The following is a 25,861-nucleotide window of genomic DNA, read 5'->3' as shown; positions in this document are numbered from 1 at the left end:
GATGTTGACATAAATATCCAGTATAGGGGTTTGTGTCAGCATCTTGTGTACTAGGCTGCTTTGCCAGATCTTGTCATAGACGATCTGCAAATCCATAAAAACGGCACTTGTCGAGTTGGTGGCGTTGAAGCCTTTGCTAATGTGTTAGTGATCTGTAGTTCGGCAGAGGGGTGCAAAGTGAATCCAAACTGTTCTGGTCGGATCGTCCCAGCCGCTGCCAGAGGTTGGGAAAGTCGGTGGAAGATCACAGATTCAAGGACCTTCGCTATAGTATTTAGGAGGCTGATGGGCCTGTTGTTGGTGGGGACCATAGGGTCCTTGAACAGCGTCGGGATCGAATCAGCTTGGCTTGTTTCCACTGAGGTGGTAAAGGCCAGACGTGAGGCAACAGTTTAAAATCTTCGTGAACAAGATGAGAGGCATGCGGGGAAAGTGGCAAAGATGTTCATTTAAAGTTCCATCCAATCCAGGGGCCGACAGGCCACATTTCCGTCGTAGGATACGCTGAATTTCTGCCATGGACTAAGGAAGGCGACAGACTGGCGTGGGCTGTTGCGGAAAGCGACAACAGCTGTCAGGACATCGTGTTCGTCCTGTAGTTCGTCCGGAGAAAGGTCCTGGACAAGGGGACGGTTTTGGGCCTCGAACGCATCCGCCAGTATTTCCACAATTTGGAGGGTATCGTACAATAAGCCTTCTGCTGTCTGAATAGGATTGGCAGTCTCCTGCATAGAACGCCATAGGACGCTAATGACAGCCTAGTCAGACTTATGGTGGAGGAGGAAAGCAGACATCCTGTCCTCCATTGTTCGCATCTCCAGTCGGCGAGCCGGTGGCAGAATTCGCGCTGGAGGCGTCTCATTTGGCGTTTGGCCCAAGGATCGCAAAACTGCTTCCACCGCCGGCAGTGGCAGTTCTTTTGCACCTTCAGCTCCTGTAAAAGGGGAGGCAAATAGTTCTGTGGGGGTTAAAGCCCGAGGTACAGTGCAGGTGGAGAGTTTCACTGCTTTCTTTATTTTGGCAGTAAGGTAATCTATGGCATGGACTATATTGGCCAGTGTTGTCAAGATGAGGTCGTGTTTAGTGGTGTTATTAAGTACCCTGGCAAACTTGACCCAATCGTTGTGGATCACAGTGGAACGAACATCAAATGAAAGAGCAGCATCAGTGAGGTACAGAGGGACTGGGTCATGGTCGGAGGCCAGTTCGTGGAGAACTTCCAGTGAAAACTCAGCAGCAATGTTTTTGAAGATGGCCACATCCAGAACATATGGCTGGCAGCTGAAATGGACTGGGATGTGGGTAGGTTTGTGGGGGCCATAGACCGATAGTGCTTAAGTATCTTCCAGGTCAAGGACGAGTTGGCCTTTGCGGTTAGAGATCCAAGAATGCCAAACTGGGTGCTTGGCATTGAGATCCACCCCAACGATGAGCCTGTCGAAGGATGTCAATGCGCGGAGGTCCGCTTCCAGCAGTGGCTTGTCTGGGCTCAAATATGCTGCTGCGAAGGTAATGGCACCAAGGCATGTGGAGTCAATAACCACAATGGCCTCTATGTATTCCTTTGGCTGGAGAGTCTCTTGAGTATGGACAAACGCTTTGTTGAGGAACATTGCCATGCCTCCATCACAGTGGTCGAGGCGTTCAGAGTGGTAACATACCATGTTGCAAAGGTGGAAATCGTCCGCCAGTTTGAGGTGTGTTTCTGTGACCAGCAAAACATCCACATTATGGTCATGGGGAAAGGCGTTCAACTCCGTCTTAATCTGTTTTATGCCATTGGCATTACAAACATAGGTGACAAAATCCCGAGGGGGCTGGTGGTGGTGTGGTGGTCGATTCGCCATTACAAAAATATTTGACTAAGCCCTTCCACTAGGGTGATGACCTTGGAGAGCCTGTCCTCCGACCGACAGATTTTGTGTGCAGTGTCACGAATAACGGCCCAGATATGGGATGTCATGAAGGAGGAGATGACCTGGAGGATTTCAGGCATGTCCTCCCAAAAGGATGCATGTCCCTGCTTGCCCCTGTGTCGGCAAGGCTGGGTGTAGTAGTATGCATAGTGGGGGTAGGAGCAGAGGGCCGGGGTCCAGTAATGGATGGACTGGAGGGTGCTACCGCTAGTTCCTGTAGTTGGTGAGCAGTGGGAATCGTCACGAAAGATGGACAATGAGGAGGAGACTGGGCTGCAACAGCAAAGGATGTCACAAGAGTCTAGGCAGAAGGAGGTGTAGGTGCCACAGAACTGTCCAGTGCCAGAGTGGCTGGTACCCGAGTAGCTGCTGAGGGCGACGCACCAGGATGGCCCCACAACACAGGAAAGTTGTTGGTGTCCCATTGTGGTTTCCTTTTGGGACGGTGTGAAGACTTCAGTGTCTTCTGGTAAACAGGGCACCCGCACCCCCTCCAGGATGCCATATGGTGGGGATCATGGGCTGTGCCCAAACACCTGGCTCAGGTAGTTTTGTCTGAGGCAGGCAGCATGCAGTTCTCCACAAAATGTGGGCCAGCAACGGCAGTGACCAATAATTCCCAGTATTCAGAATGAGATTTTCACTCTGCAGCGGAGTGTGCGCTGATATGAAACCTCCTGGCAGATTAAAACTGTGTGCGGGACCGAGACTCGAACTCGGGACCTTTGCCTTTCGCGGGCAAGTGCTCTACCAACCGACCTTCCCAAGCACGACTCGTGCCCCGTCCTCCCAGCTTTACTTCTGCCAGTACCTCGTCTCCTACCTTCCACACTTTACAGAAGTTCTCCTGCGAACCTTGCAGAACTAGCACTCCTGAAAGAAAGGATATTGCGGAGACATGGTTTAGCCACAGCCTGGAAGTTTCATATCAGCGCACACTAAGATGCAGAGTGAAAATCTCATTCTGGAAACATCCCCCAGGGTGTGGCTAAGCCATGTCTTCCCAATGTCTTTTCTTTCAGGAGTGCTAATTCTGCATGGTTCGCAGGAGAGCTTCTGTAAAGTTTGGAAGGTAGGAGACGAGGTACTGGCAGAAGTAAAGCTGTGAGGACGGGGCGTGAGTCGTGCTTGGGTAGCTCAGTTCGTAGAGCACTTGCCCGTGAAAGGCAAAGATCCCGAGTTCGAGTCTCGGTCCGGCACACAGTTTTAATCTGCCAGGAAGTTTCAATTCCCAGTATGTCGTAAACGTTGGCATTTGTGATGGATGACTGGCCCATTGCGGTCCTCATACGATTCAATCTAGACCTTCGTGTACAGAAGGGAACGGCTTTGGTTAATCCACTCTATGTCCTCCCTCCGAGAAAGGGAGACGACTTGGGTAGGGCAGGGGATCAACGCCCATGTCTCGGTATCCCTCTTGCTATACTGGTGGACCAAAGGGTCTTCAAAATGGAGCTGCAGTAGTTCCTCCTCGACCTCCTCTGCTGTAACCTCTTGGTGATTATCCGACGCAAACAGCTCGCAATTGGCTGAAAATGAGCCGCTGGAGCTCAATGTTCAGTTTTGTATAATTAGTAACATTATATACCATAATAGGGGATATGTTCTCTTTCTTCAGAGGGCTTGACAGGGGGTCTCCTGAGAAGGGGGGTTGGGAGCATTAGCCATTTTCTCATTCACCGGACCATCCGGGAGGGAGGATCAGAGCACGATCCACTGCCACCATGGCCCGCATGGGCGGAGGAACGTCTGGAGCGACGGCCAGAGGACTTTCGGACTGGCCCAGGGTGGCCAGAAGACTCGCCACAGTGGCGGGACAAGGTAGGAAGAGGTACACTCGTAGGTACTGCTGGGTGGCGGTCAGACACAACCGCGGCGTTAACCGTCTCCCTTCGAGAAAGATCTAGTACTGAGTGGTCAGTTGAGTCGTCGGACGACGGCGACACGGAAGAACGGTCCCTGACACAAGATGGTGGACTGTCGTCACGGTGATCAGTTTCAGTGCCAGTGGTACTCACTGGCGATTTGTGGCGGTTGGCGCGATTCAAACGATCCTTCGACCGCTGCGAGGTGAGCGGAAACTCAGGCCGACTGGAAGCCGGGGTGAGCGGCGTTTCCGACGCGATTCACCCAGAGGGGCGGCGATGGAAGAGTCGGAGAGCCGCTGAGGTCGCTCCGCGTACTCCTCCATGGACATGGGTCTACCTGACGTAGCCAGAGGCCGAGCACGAGAGGACTACGCACACCATAAACATCCCAGCTAATCTGGGTCAAAAAACTACGAAATACCAACGCCGGAAACGCAGATAAACATCGCCGATCTACGGTGAAAAGTAGAACGATACGACACGGGAACACACTCATACATGGAAACACTTCTAGGGATCCAACCTGTAGCACGCTGGGCAGCTCTGGCGCCGACCTTTATAGCGGCGGCTGCGGAATACTCTCGGCACTGTTTTCTAGTCAGGTGTGTGGCGGATGCGAATAGGTTCCTTGGAAGTGGTGGTCTCTGCTAGCGCTGGTACTGCCGCCTGGTGTCCATCCGTTACTGCGACAGGGCGAGTTCGCGACACTGGTGCGTGCAGGAGCCGTGTAGGCAGCACGCGTGTCCGGGGTGCCCGAATAGTTGCCGATCGCTTTTGTGAAGATCTCCGGTACAGCAAGAAGGATGATAAGCCTCAATATCTACACTCCTGGAAATGGAAAAAAGAACACATTGACACCGGTGTATTAGACCCACCATACTTGCTCCGGACACTGCGAGAGGGCTGTACAAGCAATGATCACACGCACGGCACAGCGGACACACCAGGAACCGCGGTGTTGGCTGTCGAATGGCGCTAGCTGCGCAGCATTTGTGCACCGCCGCCGTCAGTGTCAGCCAGTTTGCCGTGGCATACGGAGCTCCATCGCAGTCTTTAACACTGGTAGCATGCCGCGACAGCTTGGACGTGAACCGTATGTGCAGTTGACGGACTTTGAGCGAGAGCGTATAGTGGGCATGCGGGAGGCCGGGTGGACGTACCGCCGAATTGCTCAACACGTGGGGCGTGAGGTCTCCACAGTACATCGATGTTGTCGCCAGTGGTCGGCGGAAGGTGCACGTGCCCGTCGACCTGGGACCGGACCGCAGCGACGCACGGATGCACGCCAAGACCGTAGGATCCTACGCAGTGCCGTAGGGGACCGCACCGCCACTTCCCAACAAATTAGGGACACTGTTGCTCCTGGGGTATTGGCGAGGACCATTCGCAACCGTCTCCATGAAGCTGGGCTACGGTCCCGCACACCGTTAGGCCGTCTTCCGCTCACGCCCCAACATCGTGCAGCCCGCCTCCAGTGGTGTCGCGACAGGCGTGAATGGAGGGACGAATGGAGACGTGTCGTCTTCAGCGATGAGAGTCGCTTCTGCCTTGGTGCCAATGATGGTCGTATGCGCGTTTGGCACCGTGCAGGTGAGCACCACAATCACGACTGCATACGACCGAGGCACACAGGGCCAACACCCGGCATCATGGTGTGGGCAGCGATCTCCTACACTGGCCGTACACCTCTGGTGATCGTCGAGGGGACACTGAATAGTGCACGGTACATCCAAACCGTCATCGAACCCATCGTTCTACCATTCCTAGACCGGCAAGGGAACTTGCTGTTCCAACAGGACAATGCACGTCCGCATGTATCCCGTGCCACCCAACGTGCTCTAGAAGGTGTAAGTCAACTACCCTGGCCAGCAAGATCTCCGGATCTGTCCCCCATTGAGCATGTTTGGGACTGGATGAAGCGTCGTCTCACGCGGTCTGCACGTCCAGCACGAACGCTGGTCCAACTGAGGCGCCAGGTGGAAATGGCATGGCAAGCCGTTCCAGAGGACTACATCCAGCATTTCTACGATCGTCTCCATGGGAGAATAGCAGTCTGCATTGCTGCGAAAGGTGGATATACACTGTACTAGTGCCGACATTGTGCATGCTCTGTTGCCTGTGTCTATGTGCCGGTGGTTCTGTCAGTGTGATCATGTGATGTATCTGACCCCAGGAATGTGTCAATAAAGTTTCCCCTTCCTGGGACAATGAATTCACGGTGTTCTTATTTCAATTTCCAGGAGTGTATTATCGACGGCTGCCGCAGATCTGCTGTGAAACAGCATTGCAACACTACGCAGTAAGAATTTAAAAATTTAGTTGACAAAGAAAGCTAAACATTACGAGCGACAGATGAATTGTATGCATGGTTCTACACATCGCGAAGCACTTTGTCTTAAAAATGAAGGCATGGAACACGTGATGGAATTGGCAGTGCAATAGTAAATCCTATAAAGTCTCACGCATTTTTTCGTCATGAATTGGAACAATTTTTGACTGAAATTAACTAGGAGTGTGGAAACGTTGAAAGTTTCCCGTCATACGTCCTAGCCTACGGACGCCAGATGAAAGTTGACGTCGTCAATCCCTGAATGAAAAATTGCTCAACGGATAACTGGGAGGGGAGCTTGAGAGCGCTACCTAGAGAGTGTGCCTTTTCTGTACGATACTAGGCAAGGGGCTGGAGGGCTCACACGCTGATGTGTGGGTCCCTGCATTCTATATCTTCTATTTTTAAATGAATTCCTTGAAATGGACTCCTATGTGATTTTTAAGGTATGTTAAAGATTGATGACAACTGATTACGTATGTATTTTAAATATTATCACTCGATTTTACAGCGATTGCGGCAATTGTTCCAGTTTACAGATATTACAATTTTACAACTTATAGCTCGGGTATATTATATACTACTCTGCACGCACATTTCTACGGGCAAGTCGGAATTGCGTTGGCCAAATGTATACCACCCAAGTCTCCCAATATTTTACATAGGACATCCACTATGTGAGGAGCATAATGGGTAAACTGGGGACAAGATACATTAACACAGGGGGTCAAATTTCCTAAATTAACGAGATCATTCATTTCCTTATACAATCTGAATCTGGAAATAAAAGAATTAGTACAAATATTCAAATACCTGTCTTCCACGGGTGAACATCGAGACAGACGCACTGAGGGTACATCTGCTCACTTACCCGTCTTTTGTAACGCCCCTGAATATGGCAGGCATCCCGGGAGGTCTTCCTGGGCCCCAGTGGAGGGGGTGGTCGAGCCACTTGGCCGTGACCAACCTCTCCACCCCAAATCTTGTAACACTGGAAAGTCTTTGACTTTTACCTGCTGTGCTGTCTCTCTGATCCCCTACCCAGGAGTAAGGTTGGCACTACTAAACTACAGAACTACTTCCCAAGGAAGATTTGGCCACGCTTTACGGAAAGGTGTGAGGAGGATTAGGAAAGTTCACGTGCAGATTCACATTCACGTACAAGAAATGCATAATGCACGATACATATAAATACGTATTATGAAGCCTGACACATTTCTTTCCACCCGTCCACATGGGTTCTGTTACACCCGCGGCCGGCCACGTCGTGTAATAAAATTGGCTGCGGAGCCGCCTCTGTTTTTATTTCCCGGTGCGAGCGAGCAGTGAAACCTGCTGGTTATAGAGCGGATACTACTGTACCGTTTCAACGTTACATGACGCTGCGAGATACGTTCCTTAGCTGGAAGAACATTTCGATTTAAGCGCCCCTATTGTTGAATTTCTCAAGAAAAAAGGGAAGAAAGAATGATAATTAAAATATCCGAGCTTATTTCTGATGTTGAATTTTAAATATAGTTGACTGGAGACGAAGAGAACCACCTTATTTCTGGTTTCATGCCGCAAGTGGACGAATTTAAAGAGAAAATCGCGCTGTGGAAGGGATGACTTCTGACAACGAAAACTGCCCATTTTCCTAAGCTCATTGGCGTCAAAGAAAACGCGAAAACCCGAAAATTCTGCTTTGAAAATGATTTTGTTTGTAACAGGAAACAAACCGACGCTGTCCGCCGACGCTGTCGTTGCATGAAAACGTGATGGGCAGTATTTGTTTGGGCTGATTCCAGCAACTCATTGCAAAAACGAAATTACAGATTTCAGCGGAAATACCAGATAAAACGCGCCCGACGACTCTTAGGAGGGACATGCTGCATGTACCAAACAGAAGCACTGGAAACAGAGATTTTTTTCCAGTTGTTTTGCGAAATACAAACTTTTCCTACAATTGAAATAAAGGGGCACGGCAGTATAACGACCATAAATCTAAAATTTAGTATATAGAGCTCAAATTTCGTTCTAAACCCATTAATGTATAAATCAACATAATCAGGACAGATTACATAATTTAACAAAGTTACAAAAATTCTATGTTTTCATGATTAACAAATATAGTGCCATTAAGGGTGAGGTGCGAGATGCATTGCTGTAGCAAAAACGTACCGAACCACGCGACTGTATTTACAGGACTCGGTTTATGGGAGATTCTAGTGGCATACCGACAAACGCGGAGGAATGGGTACCCTAAAGCTTTACGATGAGCAGAGAATAATGATAGTACCACTAGATAGCTCTACCATAAATTGCCAGCTGAGGACTGTGTTTGTTTGATGAGACGCGTCTTTTAACCACGTTTCCTTGTACTGTGTTGTTCGCAGCTTGGAGATGCGCGATCACAGCTGCGGTCGCGCGAGCAGCGGCTGTCGGAGCTGCAGTCGGAGGCTGAGCAGCTGCGGGAGCAGAACGCCCGGCAGACATCCATCATCACGTCGCTGCGCAAGAGGGTTCAGGTATGCCTGCAGCTGCAGCTGCAGCTGCCGACACGAGAGCGCGGCGAACGCTACGTCACGAGCTGTCCGCGCGTACCCATTTGACACGTGTCGCAGTAGCTGATGGAAGCGACCGTAAGTGGGGAATACCCCCTATCCTAGACGGTCAATAATTCTGTGCAATATTATCGACGTTTTCTATGGACTGCTCAGCTGTACTGCAGATAATATCTTGCACGAAATCAAATCAAATGATTTGGAATGTTGGTTATAAATATGCTGCTGCAGTGACATGACTGAAAGCAGTTGCGGAACCATGCGACCAATATAATGATAAGAATAGAAGTAGCCTTAAAATGGCTGACTGGTCGTAATATAATAGTCACAGGATATTTCTGGACCCTTTTTTATTCATTAAGCTTTAGGGCTCTGCTCATCTTCAGATGATCTGGTGTAATATTACTTCTCTTCAAATCACATTAATCATGGAATGGAAACACACAGCAACAGAACGTACCAGCGTGACTTCAAACACTTTGTTACAGGAAATGTTCAAAATGTGCTCCGTTAGCGAGGATACATGCATCCACCCTCCGTCGCATGGAATCCCTGATGCGCTGATGCAGCCCTGGAGAATGGCGTGTTGTATCACAGCCGTCCACAATACGAACACGAAGAGTCTCTACATTTGGTACCGGGGTCGCGTAGACAAGAGCTTTCAAATGTCCCCATAAATGAAGGTCAAGAGGGTTGAGGTCAACAGAGAGTGGAGGCCATGGAATTGGTCCGCCTCTACCAATCCATCGGTCACCGAATCTGTTGTTGAGAAGCGTACGAACACTTCGACTGAAATGTGCAGGAGCTCCATCGTGCGTGAACCACATGTTGTGTCGTACTTGTAAAGGCACATGTTCTAGCAGCACAGGTAGAGTATCCCGTATGAAATGATGATAATGTGCTCCATTGAGCGTAGGTGGAAGAACATGGGGCCCAATCAAGACATCACCAACAATGCCTGCCCAAACGTTCACCGAAAATCTGTGTTGATGACGTGATTGCACAATTGCGTGCGGAATCCCGTCAACTCACACATGTTGATTGTGAAAATTTACAATTTGATCACGTTGGAGTACATGCTGACGAAACTAAAATGAGCTCTAACATGGAAATTAAACGTTTCCGGACACATGTCCACATTACATATTTTCTTTACTTATGTGTGAGGAATGTTTCCTGAAAGTTTAAAAAATGTCTCTCACAAACTTTCGACCGGCGAGTACATCCGGCAGGAAAAGGAAGTTAAGGAGTGGCAATCTGGCAACACTGTAACCACAATTATACTTAACTATCTCTGTCAGTACACTTAAATGGTGCTATACAGTTGGTGCAGTGGATAAAGTTTTGGGTTAGCATGCAGGAGGTCGAAGGTTCGACCCTGGGTTGGGGCGCATTTTTATTATTTGCTAATTTCATTCTAACATTTCATAATGTAGACGTGATGCTTCCAGAATCCCATCGACAGATTAATAATGTTGAAAGGCATAATTAGTGGGACCATGGTGATAACACTACAAATAGTAACCGAGTTTGGAAGTTATTCACAAAGCACGTTGCTAGTGCTGTAATGGACCTGAACGAGGCAAGAATAATAGCTGGTACAAAGCCATGGGACCATTGGAGGAGGGTACAATGAAAACAGGTTTCGCATCTATTAGATGAAGTGGTGTGAATATGTTCTCACCCACGACGTGGAAAGGGCTTCCTTTCAAAGGTGACCAATCTTCCATTTATACGACTGTAGTCCGTAAGTGCAGATGTTTTCTAGAGGACCCGCTGCAATCGCTGTTGACGATTAAGATGCCAGATAACGTACCACATGTACTACATTTACCAAATAACAAACATATGCCTTAACCCAGGATCGAACCTTCCACCTAATGCATGCTAACCCAAAACTATATCCACTGCACCATTTATTTATTTATTTGTTTTTTCGATATAGTTCGTTGCGTTTGGCCTGCGCGAACGTCACAAGACAACCGTTCAAGCTGATCGTCGATTCCTTTATTCAGTTTTTTTTTTTATTACAGAAGGCAAACAGCCCTCTAACCGAACACCCTTTTTGTTTTTTGATCGTTGTGTTTGGTCGTTGCGGACTTCGCAAGACATCCGGTTCAAATTCGGTGGTTGATCTTTCCACTCAGTTTTTTATTACAGAGGCCAACCGTCTCTCTGACCGAAAACGCTGAGCTACCGTGCCGGCTACGCCATCCGAATAGCTAATGTGATTTGTTATGATAGAGGTAGTTACCATACATGTTTTTACAGTGTTGCCAGATTGCCACTCTTCAACATCTGCCAGATATACTTGCGGGACGAAATTTTGTGAGAGATGATTATTTATAAGAGCACAGCTGGTTTCTTTTAAAAATACCCAACAGATATAAGAAAAGAAGGATTTTCGGTAACCACAGGAATGGAAGGCTCTTCGTTACCCATGACTTCCTCACTGTTTTGGTTTCCCCCATCATGGATTGCATTCTCATCTATGTCTTCTGCAGGGAGCTGTGCCTCTTGCATTGATTCATCTCGTCTTTCTTTCTGCTGTTATTTGTGCGCTCTTTGTTATTTTTTCCGTCTCTTCCTCAGTCTCTACGTCTTGCAAACCGTCGTGAGGTAGGGACGCTGTCGAGAGACCTACTCTATCTTTGCAGCCCAACAGAGCTTCGTATGGTGACATGTTAATCTCAGAATGAAAAGCTCTGTTTTTCATAAGTTGCACGAACCGCAGTCCATCACTTCAACAGCTAGTTTTTTTTTTTTTTTTTCATCTTCCATCCAAGCACATCGCATATTTTCAATGTCCTGATTTTCTTTTTCGACGCTGCCCTGACTCTGCGAGTGGCGCGGCTTACCATGGATGATCTTCAAGGTAGGCCAGTCCCCCTTTAGTCTGCTTACCACATTGTTTGCAAATTCCCTGCCGTTTCCGAACTGTAGAATCGTTGGAGCTTCAAGCAACGTAACTACGAGGGTGACTCAAATGAAAACTTTAAATTTGTAATAACAAATCGAAATTTCTCGCTGTTATCCTGTAAGTTGGTAAGCGTGCTACAAACAGCGTGCAGAATGGCCTGTAGGTGGCAGCATAGTGCAGATGCATACATACCGTCGCAGTATCAGTATAAAGATGCCACCCCACTTGCGACTTGCACCAGGGAAGAACAGCGTTCTGTTATTCGGTTTTTGCGTAGTCAAAGTGTGAAACCTATTGGAATTCATCGACGAATGAAGATTCAATACGGTGATGCTTGTTTGTCACAGCAGCAAGTCTACGAATGGAGTAGGAAGTTGGCAAATGGTGTGACTTCAGTGGAAGATGCTCCTCGTCCAGGACAGGCACAACGAGTTGTGACTCCACAGAACATGGCAGCATTTGAAGCCATAGTGAAGGAAAACCGCCGAGTGACACTGAATGACATTGCAGCATGTTTACAGATTAGTCATGGGTCAGCACACCACATTGTGCAAGATGTGCTCCAGTTTCACAAAGTGTCTGCAAGATGGGTGCCACTGCAGTTGACTCCTGAAATGAGAGAACGACGTGTTGATGCTAGTGAAGAACTTCTTCGGCGGTTTGAACAAGAAGGTGAGGCTTCCTTGCAAGAATCGTTACTGGGGACGAAACCTGGGTTCACTTCCACCAACCGGAAACGAAAAGAGCGAGCAAGGAATGAAGCCATTCCTCATTACCAAAGTGATTTCCATATTTTTGGACCACTCAAAGAGGAAAGAAGTTCCGTTTTGATGAAGAGGTACGCCACGCGGTGCATGAATGGACGCGCGGACTACGAAAAGATTTTTTTTCTAAAGGTATTTACGCACTTTGTAATCGCTGGAGGACTTGCATTGAGGATGGGGGAGTTTATGTTGAAAAGTGATACAGCTTTGTACCACTTCTGCACAATAAATAATATTTAAAAATACTTAAGGTTTTCATTTGACTCACCCTCGTATGTAGATAAGGTTGTAGGCTAATTCTTCCGCTATCTTTGATTTCAGAACCCTGAGAACAACAAATTAGTGAGATGATCTTGCTAGACCATTATAAACTTGTACTCCCTATTAGGATGGGACTGAAAGTCGATGAGATCGACCTCACTATGGGAAATAAATTCCGAAAAAACCGTTGGCTTGACCACACCACATTTTTTTTATCACCATTTTGCTTTTTCTGGCAAGTCTCACAAAACTGAATGACAGCCCAATATCATGTTCTAGTACTTGGGTGAGAGTTCTTTCAACGTCCCGTCCAGACCTCCATGACCAATAGCCAAATGTGCCTTATAGAATACGTCAAATAACTTGGAGTGCGGTCCTAGGCGCTATAGCCTGGAATCGCGCGACCGCTACGGTCGCAGGTTCGAATCCTGTCTCGGGCGTGGATGTGTGTGAAGTCCTTAGGTTAGTTAGGTTTAAGTAGTTCTAAGTTCTGGGGGACTGATGACCTCAGATGTTAAGTCCCATAGTGCTCAGAGCCATTTTGAGCCAACTTGGAGTGCGCGAAGTAAAATTGAATAGCACTCGTACCTTCTTTAACAGGATAGACCGACTTAGTCTTATTCTCGACCATCATTACGTCATAATGTTTCTGCAACTAATAGCGCCGTGGTTCCTTCTTCATGGTCGTCTTAGCCTTTTTCACGTAGTCGACTAACTTTTGGTAACTGGTTTCGGTTAGCAAAACTTGTGATAATTCATCGTAGAACCGTCGTTCCATGTCAGCATCGCGTGATTCCCATCGTGCCACAACAATCCCTTCCGACATAGCGATACAAGAACAACGGGGAAGGATGACGAGAGATCGTCTGTGGAACCTCAGCCGGATGGGCGGTATCCGTGGCCTGTTAGTTGAACGTCGTACAACAATACGCTGTCTTTGCAACCATTAAACAAAGACAGGAATGCCACCGCGGTCTTTGCAACCATTAAACAACGACACCGCAAACAGTGGTAGCGGAAAAAATCGCGGGATTAGGTGTATTATATGCTTTGCTAGCAGGCAATCTATCAGGGTATACAATGCCTAGGCAATGTGCACTGAAGCGCCAAAGAAACTGGTATAGGCATGCGTATTCAAATACAGAGATATGTAAAAACGCATAATATGGCGCTGTGGTCGGCAACGCCTATCTAGGACAAGTGCCTGGCTCAGTTGTTAGATAGGTTACGGCTGCTACGATGGCATGGTATCAAGATTTAAGTGAGTTTGAAAGTGGTGTTATAGTAGGCGAAAGAGCAATGGGGCACAGCGATGAAGTTGGGAATCTCCAGTACGACCATTTACAAGTGTACCGTGAAGGTCAGGAATCCGGTGACACACCAAATCTCCGACATCGCTGCGACCAGAAGAAGATTCTGCAAGAATGGGACCAACGACGACTGAAGAGAATCGTTCAACGTGACAGAAGTGCAACCCTTCCGCAAACTGCCGCAGATATCAATGCTGGGCCCTCAACAAGTGTCAGCGTGCGAACCATTCGACGAAACTTCATCGATATGGGCTTTCGGAAGCGAAGGCCCACTCGTGTATCCTTGATGACTGCACGGCACAAATCTTTACGCCTGGTCTGGATCCGTCGTCACCGACATTCGACTGTTGATGGCTCGAAACATGTTGCCAGATCGGACGAGTCTCGTTTCAAATTGTATCGAGAGACAGGTCGTGTACGGATATGGAAAGAGCCTCATGGATCCATGGACCTTGCATGTCAGCAGGGGACTGTTCAAGTTGGAGAAGGCTCTGTAATAGTGTAGGGCGTGTGCAGTTAGAGTGATATGGGAACTCTTACACGACTCTGACAGGTGTCACGTACGTAAACGTCCTGTCCGACCACCTGCATCTATTCATATCCATTGTGTATTCCGACGGACTTGGGCCATTCCGCCACGACAATGCGACACCCCACAGGTCCAGAATTGCTACAGAGTGGCTCCAGGAACACTATTCTGAGTTTAAACATTTCCGCTGGCCACCAAACTCCCCAGACATAAACAATGTTGAGGATATCCCCTCGTACTCTGACGTATTTATGGACAGCCTTGCAGGATTCATGATGTCATTCCCCTCCAGCACTACGTCAGACATTAGTCGAGTGCATGCCACGTCATGATGCGGAGCTTCTGCGTGCTCTGCGGGGGTATGAGGCAGGTGTAACAGTTTCTTTGCCTCTTAAGTGTATAAAATATGGATTTTTTCAAATCTCTGACGTCGATTTTAGGTATTCTACACATAACCAAGGTATCCAATAGAATACTGGATTTCACACAATGCCGGAAACATATACACAGAGATAAATAATATTATATACTTTTATTCATAAGTAGCTGACAAACCTGATACTGCTCGGGCTTTCATTTTGCCAGTTTCGCTTTAGAAATGAAAAGAAAAAATGAGCTGTGCTTTTAGAGAAGAATCGAAGAAATTCCTTTCCCATGTATTCGGGAAAATACCTTTATAATTATGAAACTGCCGTAAAGAGAAATTCGCATAATGTACAAACGTGTAAGTACAGTATCCAAATTTAAGAAAGATTATCCCGGACAGTTTCTGTTCGCTGGGCGCACCTGCTTCAACAACGCGAATTTGTAAAAGTTTTTATGGCAACGCCTCTTCATAACTCCATAGGCGGCTGCTGTTTTAGCCTACAACCGTTTGCGCATCGCAACTGAAAGCAGTCAAAAGCGCTGCCATGTGTCACGAATTTTCGAATTTGACTCGACTGTACGAGTACTCGACTGTACGAGTCTCTTTGCAGTAAAGAATAAATGTATTAAAACTTCATGCATGATGTGGCAATTTGTTGCATCGCTTCGTGTTATCACGTCCTATCTCTTGAATAATGGTGTCGTGCAAAAATTTACTTGTGTAAGTACACTCAGCGGCATATTCGGGTACTGTCTGCGAAATATGTTGCAAACAGAGTTAATAGAAAAGAAGTAATAAATTTAAGCGTCAAGCATAATGCAAAACTTTTTCCCGCATCTCAGTTTAATGACATCAAATCTCCTCATCTGTTTCATACAATGATATAATTTTGTAGTTACATACAGCGGCGTATTAGGATGCTCTCTGGAAAATGTGTCCAGAATAGAGTTAGTAGCACAGAAGCAATACATTTAAACGTTATCCATGATGCGGCAGCTTTTCGTGAATTTCAGTATTTATGACGTTATATCTCCTGAACTAAATGTTGTACCATGATATACTTTTGTCGGTGTATTTAGCTGCATAAGTGAATATCGTTTGCGAAATTTATTGCGAATAGAGTTAGTAGCTCAGAATTAATACATTTAAACATCATGCATGATGCGGCGGTTTTTCACACATCTTATTGTTTATGACGTCATATCTCTTGGACTACGGTAGATACACGATTCTTACCCCTACAGCGATTGTTGGCTGATTACCAAGTTTGGTTGAAATCACTCTAGTGGTTTAGAAGGAGATGTGGAACTAACACATACACACTCATACATACATTTTTATAATATGTATGAATTTTGCATTAATTAAACTTTTTAGAAACCGCTAACTTCGTGGCCATTTCTTATATATTAAGCAACAAATTATATGATACATCAATCTTTAAAAAAATCCTGCTTCTGTCCTCATCTGCTCTAACATCTCACAATACCAGCAGTGATTTATACAATTCGATGCACTTCAAGATTAATGGTCTTTCGTCTTGTTTTGAGTTCATTTTCCACACAACAGCAACAAACTTAACCTAATCTAACCATCTTGGGCCGTGCAGCACGCGAGAGACTGTCAAGTACACTCTCAATGCTGCCCACACATTACAGAATATTACCAGGCAGCGCAACACATTTCCAAAGTTTTTGATGTTCTCAATATTACTGCGCAACCCCTCAAACTCACTCCTAGGCGGTCAACGTTATTACACGTCCGGGAACCGTGTAGGGGGCGCTCCCATCAGCCACCGCGCCGTGTGTCAACTTCCTTTGCGCGGACATTAGAGTCATTGGCACGGTGCTGCTTTCAAGCCGCCCAGCTCGCGTCTCACGGCTTGTCCCATCGACCACACAATACGAACGAAAGTCGTCTGTATTTTGCTCTGTTGTGATACTCCTGAATAATTGTGCCAAGAAACTGTAACAACGACACTAATGAGACAGCACATTATAACCACTGCGAGACTGGTGACGTCGTGGACATGTGACGCGCTAAGCAAAGTATGCAATAGGAGCAAGGACGAATGAGGAATGATTCTAGCAACGATGCAGGTTACAAATGAGAAAATACAGACATAAGTGACTTTCACAACTGCTATGCCGCGGCGTCTAGGAACGAATCTATGACGCTATGAGGCTGGTCGGCTGCTCAAGTGCTGCTACTGCGAGCGTCTATGAAAATGTAATGTAAATTGAAGGTGAGGGACGGAGGGAGGATTGAAGGAAAAGAAAGAGAAGGAACGATTGATGTGCATCGGGACTCTATGCGGCGACGAGTGAAAATGCGTGCCAGACTGAGGCCCGAACCCTTGATCTCCTACTTACTACAGTCCGATTAAAATTACTTGTTAGTTGACGTCCGTCACTTTCCGCTACAGTGTTGTGATATTTAGCTTCCGGCTACCGCTTCACCTATGCTGTTATTGCATAACGCAGACCAATGTTGGAAGTGGCCGCAGTGAAGAATGTCGAAACGACTGCTAATTTTAAGTGACCAGTGACTGACCTGTGACGACACTTCACGTAGCCCAGGATCTAAACTCATGTCCTAAGCTAACCACAACATCGTGATGGGCGATAAATCCGAGAAAACGGCGGTCACCTATCTCAGGCAGAACTGATATCACGATCGCTTTACTCACGGTGATTGAAGCTAATCTTTGCGAACAGACCCAAGAGAGAAAAAGTTCAGTTTCAGCGCTAAAATCAAACTGTACTTTCCCGCTGTTGTTGGCTACCTGAAACTACACTCAACACTAGTTACACAAGTTGCCGCGTCAGCAATCGATGAGCAGTCCTGGGTGGGACTCGGTTGCAGATTATAGGCGACACACGTAGATCCCAAACGAAAACAGAACGGTAGCAAGAAAAATAAGAGCAAATAGAAAAGTCAATACGATGATGAAAAACAACGCGGCAAAGATTAGAAATACAAAAATGCATTTAAATAAACCAACTGAATAAAAGTAATAGGCTAACTTTTTCGTTAGATTTAGAAATAAAGAACAATAATCTACATTTGACGTTGTTTGAACGTACGTACTGTACAGAGAGATGTGGCGTATCGCAATGGTTAGCGCATTATTTATATTTATAACTGTAGTGACTCAGTCGCAAAGATGAAAAAAATGTTCAAATGTGTGTCAAATCTTATGGGACTTAACTGCTTACGTCATCAGTCCCTAAGCTTACACACTACTTAACCTAAATTATCCTAAGGACAAACACACACACCCATGTCCGAGGGAGGACTCGAACCTCAGCAAAGAAGAATTGCAGCGTTAAAAAATTGAGCTTCACGCAGTGTGCGAAACTTATCTAATATAAGTCGGTCTCTGTGATTATGACAGCTGTATATGTGACGCTGAATCGCGGCTTGTGCAGAAGTATCCAATAGTGTTTGGTTAGTGTTGTGTATGAAACTTATGTAATTCATTAGCACCGTTGTGTGTGTGTGTGTGTGTGTGTGTGTGTGTGTGTGTGTGTGTGTGTGGTTTCTGATGTGGTTGTTATTTGTTACCAAATATGTAAGCCGGCTGGGGTGGCCGAGCGGTTCTAGGCGCTACAGTCTGGAGCCGCGCGACCGCTACGGTCGCAGGTTCGAATCCTGCCTCGGGCGTGGATGCGTGTGATATCCTTAGGTTACTTAGGCTAAAGTAGTTCTAAGTTCTAGGGGACTGATGACCTCAGAAGTTAAGTCCCATAGTGCTCAGAGCCATTTGAACCAAATATGTAACAAAAGTGCCAGATCTATGATTTGGGATCCACGTACATCAAGAAAGAATGCCGGACAATGAATTAGAAGTGAACTGACCAATTGTTGCAGCAGGTCCGCGGCTCGTGGTCGTGCGGTAGCGTTCTCGCTTCCCGCGCCCGGGTTCCCGGGTTCGATTCCCGGCGGTCAGGGATTTTCGTGATCACTGGGTGTTTTGTGATGTCCTTAGGTTAGTTAGGTTTAAGCACTTCTAAGTTCTAGGGGACTGATACCATAGATGTTAAGTCCCATAGTGCTCAGAGCCATTTGAACCTTTTTTTGTGGCAGTTCGGCAGCGGTGAGTGATTCTGGCTTAACTTTGAGAGCTATAACTGGAGGAAACCAGCTCCAACGAGTAAGTGCCACCTATCAAGTAATTTTGATCGGACTAAAGGCAGTCGCGTTAACCACTGCGTCATCCAGACACAAGAGTTCATCGCAGAAGCGCGCTCCCCGGACGATTCACATTCCCACCTAGCGCAGCTTTTCCCCACTCCCCGTCTATGTCTTCATGCTCGCTAATCTTAGATTCCCGCCGGAGTTTGAACGAAATGTGCATCCGCACTGAAGACTGTGGATTCATTGAACATCGAGGTGAATCAGTTGTATGAATACGTGGTGTCTATTCTTCGGACAAGTCCGAAAGGACAGACGCCATGCTCTCATACATCTATGAAAAGTTATTGAAGGGCAGTAAAAGCATGGGTCGGCGACTAGGTGTTGAGTGTCAACGTCTCATGACAGAACGTGAAGGTCGCAGGGCGGTGGCCTGTGCAAATATCTGATGACCGTGCACAAAGCTGGTGCAGGCGCAAGTGTTTCGGAGCACATCGTTCAACGCACATTGTTGAACACGAGGTTCTGTAAGATGTTCGTATATTTCCATATTGGCGCAGTGACGTCGTCAAATGCTATCGAAATGAGCGCGAGATCATCGAGACTGGATCACCAGTCAATGTAAACGTGTCTCCTGGTCAAACGATTCATGTTTCTCGTTCAACTAGGTCAATGGTCGTATCCAGTCACGCTGTCATCTAAGAGAACTGCTGCCCGAAACATGCACTGACCCTTCGAATATATGCCTGGGAGATGAGGTAGGGCAGTATCAGTCTATGACGTACGAGGGTCACTCCAAAAGAAATGCACACTATTTTTGTAAAAATACAGTTTTCATTCTGCGTGTGTGAAAGTTTTAGAGTGTGTAGATACATCCTTCCCGCTTGTTTTCAAACTTAGTTCAACCTGTTCCCGTGAGTGGCGCAGTCACAGCATGTCCTCAAGATGGCTGCTACACTTGACGTTCGGCAGAAGCAACGCGCTGTCATAGAATTCCTGTGCTGTGAAAACGAGACAGTGGGAAACATCTACAAGAGGTTGAAAAAGGTGTACAGTTAGTCGGTGGGCAAGCAGGTTACGTGATGAAAGCTGGCACGGCAATATTGAAGATTGTCCTCGCTGCGGCAGGCCTCGTACTGCACACACTCCAGACAATGTGCAGAGAGTTAACGAATTAGTGACTGCTGACGGAGGCATCACAGTGAACGAATTGTCACGCTACGTTGGGATAGGGGAAGGAAGTGTTTGCAGAATACTGAAAGTGGCGTTAAAAAAGGTTCTCAGGATGTTGACAGTGGCTCACAAAGAAACAAGAAAAACGGTATGCATCCAACTTTTCGAACAGTACAAGAATGCTGGAGATGAATTTCTTGGAAGAAATGTGACAGGTGATGAAACATGGATCCTTCATTTTTCACCAGAGACGAAGAGGCAATCAGTGGTGTGGCATCAGGCAAATTCATCCAAGAAAAAAAAATTCAAAACCACACCTTCTGCTGGAAAAGTTATGGCTATGGTGTTTTTCGATTCCGAAGGATTCTTGCTTGTGGAAATCATGCCAAGTGGAAGCACTATAAATGCTGATACATATGTGACGACACTGAAGAAACTTCAAGCTCGACTGGGTCGTGTTCGACCACATCGGCAAAAGCAGGATGTTTTGCTGTTGCACGACAATGTACGGCCACGTCAGTCAGAAAACCATGGAAGCGATCACAAAACTCGGATGGACAACACTGAAACACCCGCCTTACAGTCCTGACCTAGCTCCATGTGACTATCATCACTTTGGGAAAATGAAAGACTCTCTTCGTGGAACAAGGTTTGAAGATGATGACCTCCTTGTGCACGCTGCCAAACAATGGCTCCAACAGGTTGGTCCAGAATTTTATCGTGCGGGTATACAGGCGCTTGTTCCAAGATGCCGTAATGCAGTTGAGAGGGATGGAAATTATGTGGAGAACTGAATATATTGTTCCTAAAGGATGTATCTACACACTGTAAAACTTTCAGACACGTAAAATAAAAGATAGATTTTAAAAAAAGTTGTGTGCATTTCTTTTGGAGTGACCCTCGTTCATTCACCTGGGCATCCATGGGACCTGTGGAAGTAACTGAAGGCACCATACCTGTGGACTACATGAACACTATTCTATTATCGCGTTTACCAGTTCCCAGGTATTTTTCGAGAAAAGTTCGATTATATCGATCCACGCAGCAGTTAATAGTTTTTCAAGGCGGCGATTAGCTGTTATTAATGTTTTACAGCTATATTTGTGCTGAAATACACAGGTTAAGTCACACATTCATGATAACAAAATGCCAATGAGGTGTGGAGTATGTGTCTTTCCCATCCCTTTATATGCTGACAACCTTCTAAAATTTTATAATGTCTTGAAAAAAACCTGTAAATATAGTAGCGTATCAGATGATTTACAGATACGCTACAGTCCTCTATAAGGCACGCTACTAATCAACATTAGTCCTCAAGCAACAACTGTTTGCCCAGAGGACTAAACAATGACGAGGTTTCGGTTACGGAACGTGTATTATAATCCATGAACAGATTTGATGAGTGGCTCATCTAAGGCGCATAACGGAAATAGCTGCATCTCTGTAAACAAACTGAGGAAAAAAGTATTTGAAACATGTGTAGTCAGCTTCACTGTCGAACTAGCAGCGACTAACCAGTTCTGTTTCAGACTGTCGAAGATTCTATTTCCACTACAGATTGTATCAACATTTGTAATGAAACACTCGAAAAGTTCATCCGTTTAATCCACAGGTGTCCCATTCAGATAAAAAGTCGAGAGGGGACACGACGAGTGAGCGAAGCGTACCGGCCATCTCGTACATCATTTTCCAGTCACGCGCAACTGGAATCAATGAGATGTCTTGGTGATTAAGGAATTCAGAGTGTGTACCTTTTTAACAGCGACTGCTGTAATACAAAAAGTGGAGTGATCGAGACGTCAGACTCGTCTTTGAGAGGGACCTGGATCAGAACCCCCTTCAGCCATCCTGTTCTACGTTTCCAACTGCTACCTAACTTAACGCTTACGAATCCCGGAACCGTTCCTTAAACAGATGGCGGCTTCCTTCCACCATACTTGTTTAACTGACCAAATGCTCTATCTCCAATTACCAAGACATCGACAAGTCTTTGAGCGCTAACCTAATTTCTTTTGATGACAGCACGAGGTTCGAAGTAGAAAGCTGTGATGATCTGCTCTGATGCTTTACACAATTGATGAGACAAACAAAATGGCGAGGTTCTGTGCTCCAATATCGCACGTGCTGTCTGATGGTATGGACCTATAGATGTACTGGGACTCCATCCGATAATTTGTGACATGCATTTCACAGAAAATCTCATACTTTCGTTGATGTTACTAAGTTTACGGCTTCATATTCGATAGTACATATAACGTATTGTATAAAATCCTTCCGTACAACATTGCGTCAACGGAACGTAATTTGTCTCGGCTCTAATTAACTCATTCTTGAGAAGAAAGGACATGAGAGTATAATTTAGGCCAGCAAAAGCTACGGCTACACTTCGAGTACTGTAGCGAGGTGAGGTACGCACTGGGTTGTCTACTGACCGGCTAGCCACGCGGTCTAACGCTCTGCTTCCCGCCGGATTAGAGTCGAGGTCCGGTGTGCCGGCCAGCCTGTGGATGGCTTTTAGGTGGTTTTCCATCTGCCTCGACGAATGCGGGGTGGTTCCCCTTATTCCGCCTCAGTTACACTATGTCGGCGATGGCTACACAAACACTGTCTCCACGTACGCGTACACCATAACTATTCTACCATGCAAACATTTGGGGCTACACTCGTCTGGTATGAGAGGTTCCGGGAGGGGGGGGGGGGGGGGGGGGGGAGGGTCCACTGGGAGCCGAACAGCACAGTAACCATGGGTTTGGTGTGGGGCGGCGGTGACGCGGTTGGACTACTGTGGCCTTTTGTGGGGTTGTGAACCACTGAGGGGTACGGCGTGAGAAGCCTCTCCGTCGTTTCTACGTCTCCGGTTTAACACACACACACACACACACACACACACACACACTGAGTTGTCGCCACTTTCGTTACCGATCACCTGGCGAGCACCTGTCGCTGAACAGTGAGTGCGCACTTTTGTTAACAGACAAAGGCATAATGTAGTAAGTACGGAATGAGGGACTAAAGGTACATTTCAAAACATGGAAAACAGAGGACGAATTATAACTGCACAAATCCTCGGCTTGTAATTCGTTAGAACAAACAAACAAAAAAAGCACTCCGTCTTCAGACCACAAACGGTCCACCGGGACCATCCGACCGCCGTGTCATCCTCAGCTGAGGATGCGTATAGGAGGGGCGTATGGTCAGCCCACTGCTCTCCCAGTCATTATGATGGTTTTCTGTGACCGGAGCAGCTACTAGTCGGTCGAGTAGCTCTTCAATTGGCGCGTGGCGGCCCGGATGGTCACCCATCCAAATACCAGCCACGCCCGACAGAGCTTAACTTCGGTGATCTGACGAGAACCGGTGTATCCACTGCGGCAAGGGCATTGTTAGAACAAAAGCAATCCTGTTATCAATGATTCTTTCAAATGAATGTCACACACACACATCTCAAATTGTACAATAAATTGCAAACCCGTTTAAATCATAATTTTAATAATTTCCAATACTTGTGCCATTTGTTACATACGGTAGTCTTATTACCGTGGCCATAATCGGTTATTCATGTAGAGCTGTATATAGCAGATCACAGCATTCTTGCCTCTGTAGGAATACGTTTCCTTGGGGTAAAGATAATAGTATTGAAACATATGGATCACGATTCATTATGATGTGTGTGGAATTAACTGCCATTGCCATATTGTAAAATACTGAATAATTCTGTTGACAGTTGGTTTGTAGTTTTACAGAAATAACTAATGCCTGAAGATTTTACACTTCTTGTTTCAGTTTTCCAAACGGTTACTGCCGACATGAACAAAACTGCCAGCCATCTAACGACTTAAATTTAAGTACTATACTACAGCCACATTAGTCTTTATAGCTGCCAGTAAACTATAAATGCATTCTTTAATGCTGTCAGCCAACTTTAAACTGCATATTCTGATGATGCTCTTGTTCATTCGAAGATAGAAAAATACAAAATGCCACTTGTGGCTGTTTTCGAAAGCTTAGTTTTAACAGTCACTCATCCTGCAGACAATGCCTGCTCTTGGTGTATCTAACGACTTGCTTCACAATCTTTATTTTTTTCAGAATATATTGTTTCCTTTCCTAATTGGTGTGGGTTCTAAATTTTATGTCTACTGGCAACTTATTAATATTTTTTGTGTTAGAACACTTTCCGCCATTCGAGCCTCTGCCAAAAACTTCACAGTTAACTTGAGTTGCAGGTCTAAATACTATTTTGTTTAGCAACAGATGTTAATAAAAAACATCCTACTCTGGGGAATAACATAAAGAAGACTTTGTAATATGCGCGATTGTTTCTTAAACAGAGTAGTTTTACTCGTGTTATAAATATTTCATAAGCCTTCTGAATGATTCATAAGAAGATTGTGTGACAAGACGGGAAGAGTTCCCATTTTATACACTGGCTTGTCGTTAACTTTCATTTTTGTTCGATTTCTTAGAGTATAGAGGAAGCGTTTTTGATACATTTTTAACATGAAGGCAAATAGAAACAGCATTCTTTTTTTTTTTCATTTCACTAAACTTATCAAATAGAAACCCTCAAATATGTCACACCAGGACGTTGAAATCAAATATAACGTTTGGTCGACCTATACACAATTAACCGATCACGAAAAGTATCTGACTCATGTTAATAACCTTCAGAAGACTGATACCGGCAAATAACTGATATTTCGAAACAACGATTAGCTCACCTGTAGTACTTTTCGCTATTGGCATGTGGTCTCCTCTTGAGCAATTCCTGCTCTTAGTTTCTGCCACTGCCACTGGTAAATCTCCATCCTACCATTATAGAGATGTTTCATCCCAGTCGCCTATTATTATTTTCGTTAAATGAAATAAGTAAAATACGAGATCGTAAGCGGCAGAAATGGCTGCGCTAGAGGGAGGGGGTAACATGGTAGTTTGCTGGAACGGCAAGGGGTTAAGGAAACGGAACATAATTTCTCACAAAATAAACTCGTAACGCAAATCGGACTGGCCAGTAACTGTCGACACGTGCTAAATGTTCATAAAATAGCGATAATAATTACATATTTCAGTTTGCCTAGAAAATCCAATTGATTTATTGCGCATGTGGTTAAACATTACATTGCCACTGATAATATTTTTAGCGTATTATTAGAAACGTTATCAATCTCACACGAACTCTTAGTTCATGATAATTGATAAAGTACTTCCTTTCCATTTGTGGAGGAAATTTTCATTTCCTTACGTTTTCTACATGTTCGAGTATAATGTATTGTTTTATTTTCCCTTCTCAGCTGTTTGAACTTTTAGTTACTGTATCCATCAACTAAACTGTAAATATTTCAAATGGAGTACTCTTGTATTCTACTGTTATTAGAGGAAAAAAAATATTCCGATTTGAGTTCAATAAATAGGTCCTTGTGGTGCGATTGCTGTTTACTTGAGCACCCTAAACAGACAATATTGAAGTTGTTTGTTTCACATGTCCAGATACGAAACGGATGTAAGGTATCTGAAAATTATACTCAACAGTTCCGCTGCATGCGAATGTTGCACTACCAAAATATTTCTATGATGAAATGTACTTTGATACCTTGGACTTTCTCATGTTCCTCGTTGGTGGGGACTCCGCATTACGAGTCTGTGTTAAAACAGTGGAACTTCGGTGGAAATTAGTTAAAGTTTTACATATAGTCTCGTATTCGTCGTTTTCTTATTGACAGGAAACATCCCGTCAGGCTATGCTC

The 25,861-nt window shown here is 45.7% G+C and overlaps 1 protein-coding gene across 1 annotated transcript in view; it reads left to right on the top strand.

Moving 5' to 3' along the window:
* Positions 1-25,861, top strand: part of LOC126278367 (coiled-coil domain-containing protein 170) — a 335,535-nt gene that overhangs the window by 34,430 nt on the left and 275,244 nt on the right. The window contains exon 3 of the mRNA XM_049978435.1: positions 8,489-8,620. Coding sequence (XP_049834392.1) covers positions 8,489-8,620 — 132 coding nt within the window. The remainder of the gene's footprint in view (positions 1-8,488; positions 8,621-25,861) is intronic.

This window comes from Schistocerca gregaria, chromosome 6, assembly GCF_023897955.1.
Source record: "Schistocerca gregaria isolate iqSchGreg1 chromosome 6, iqSchGreg1.2, whole genome shotgun sequence".
Lineage (NCBI taxonomy): Eukaryota > Metazoa > Arthropoda > Insecta > Orthoptera > Acrididae > Schistocerca > Schistocerca gregaria.
Note: the sequence above shows the minus strand (reverse complement) of the source record. Positions and strands in the feature narration are given on the sequence as shown.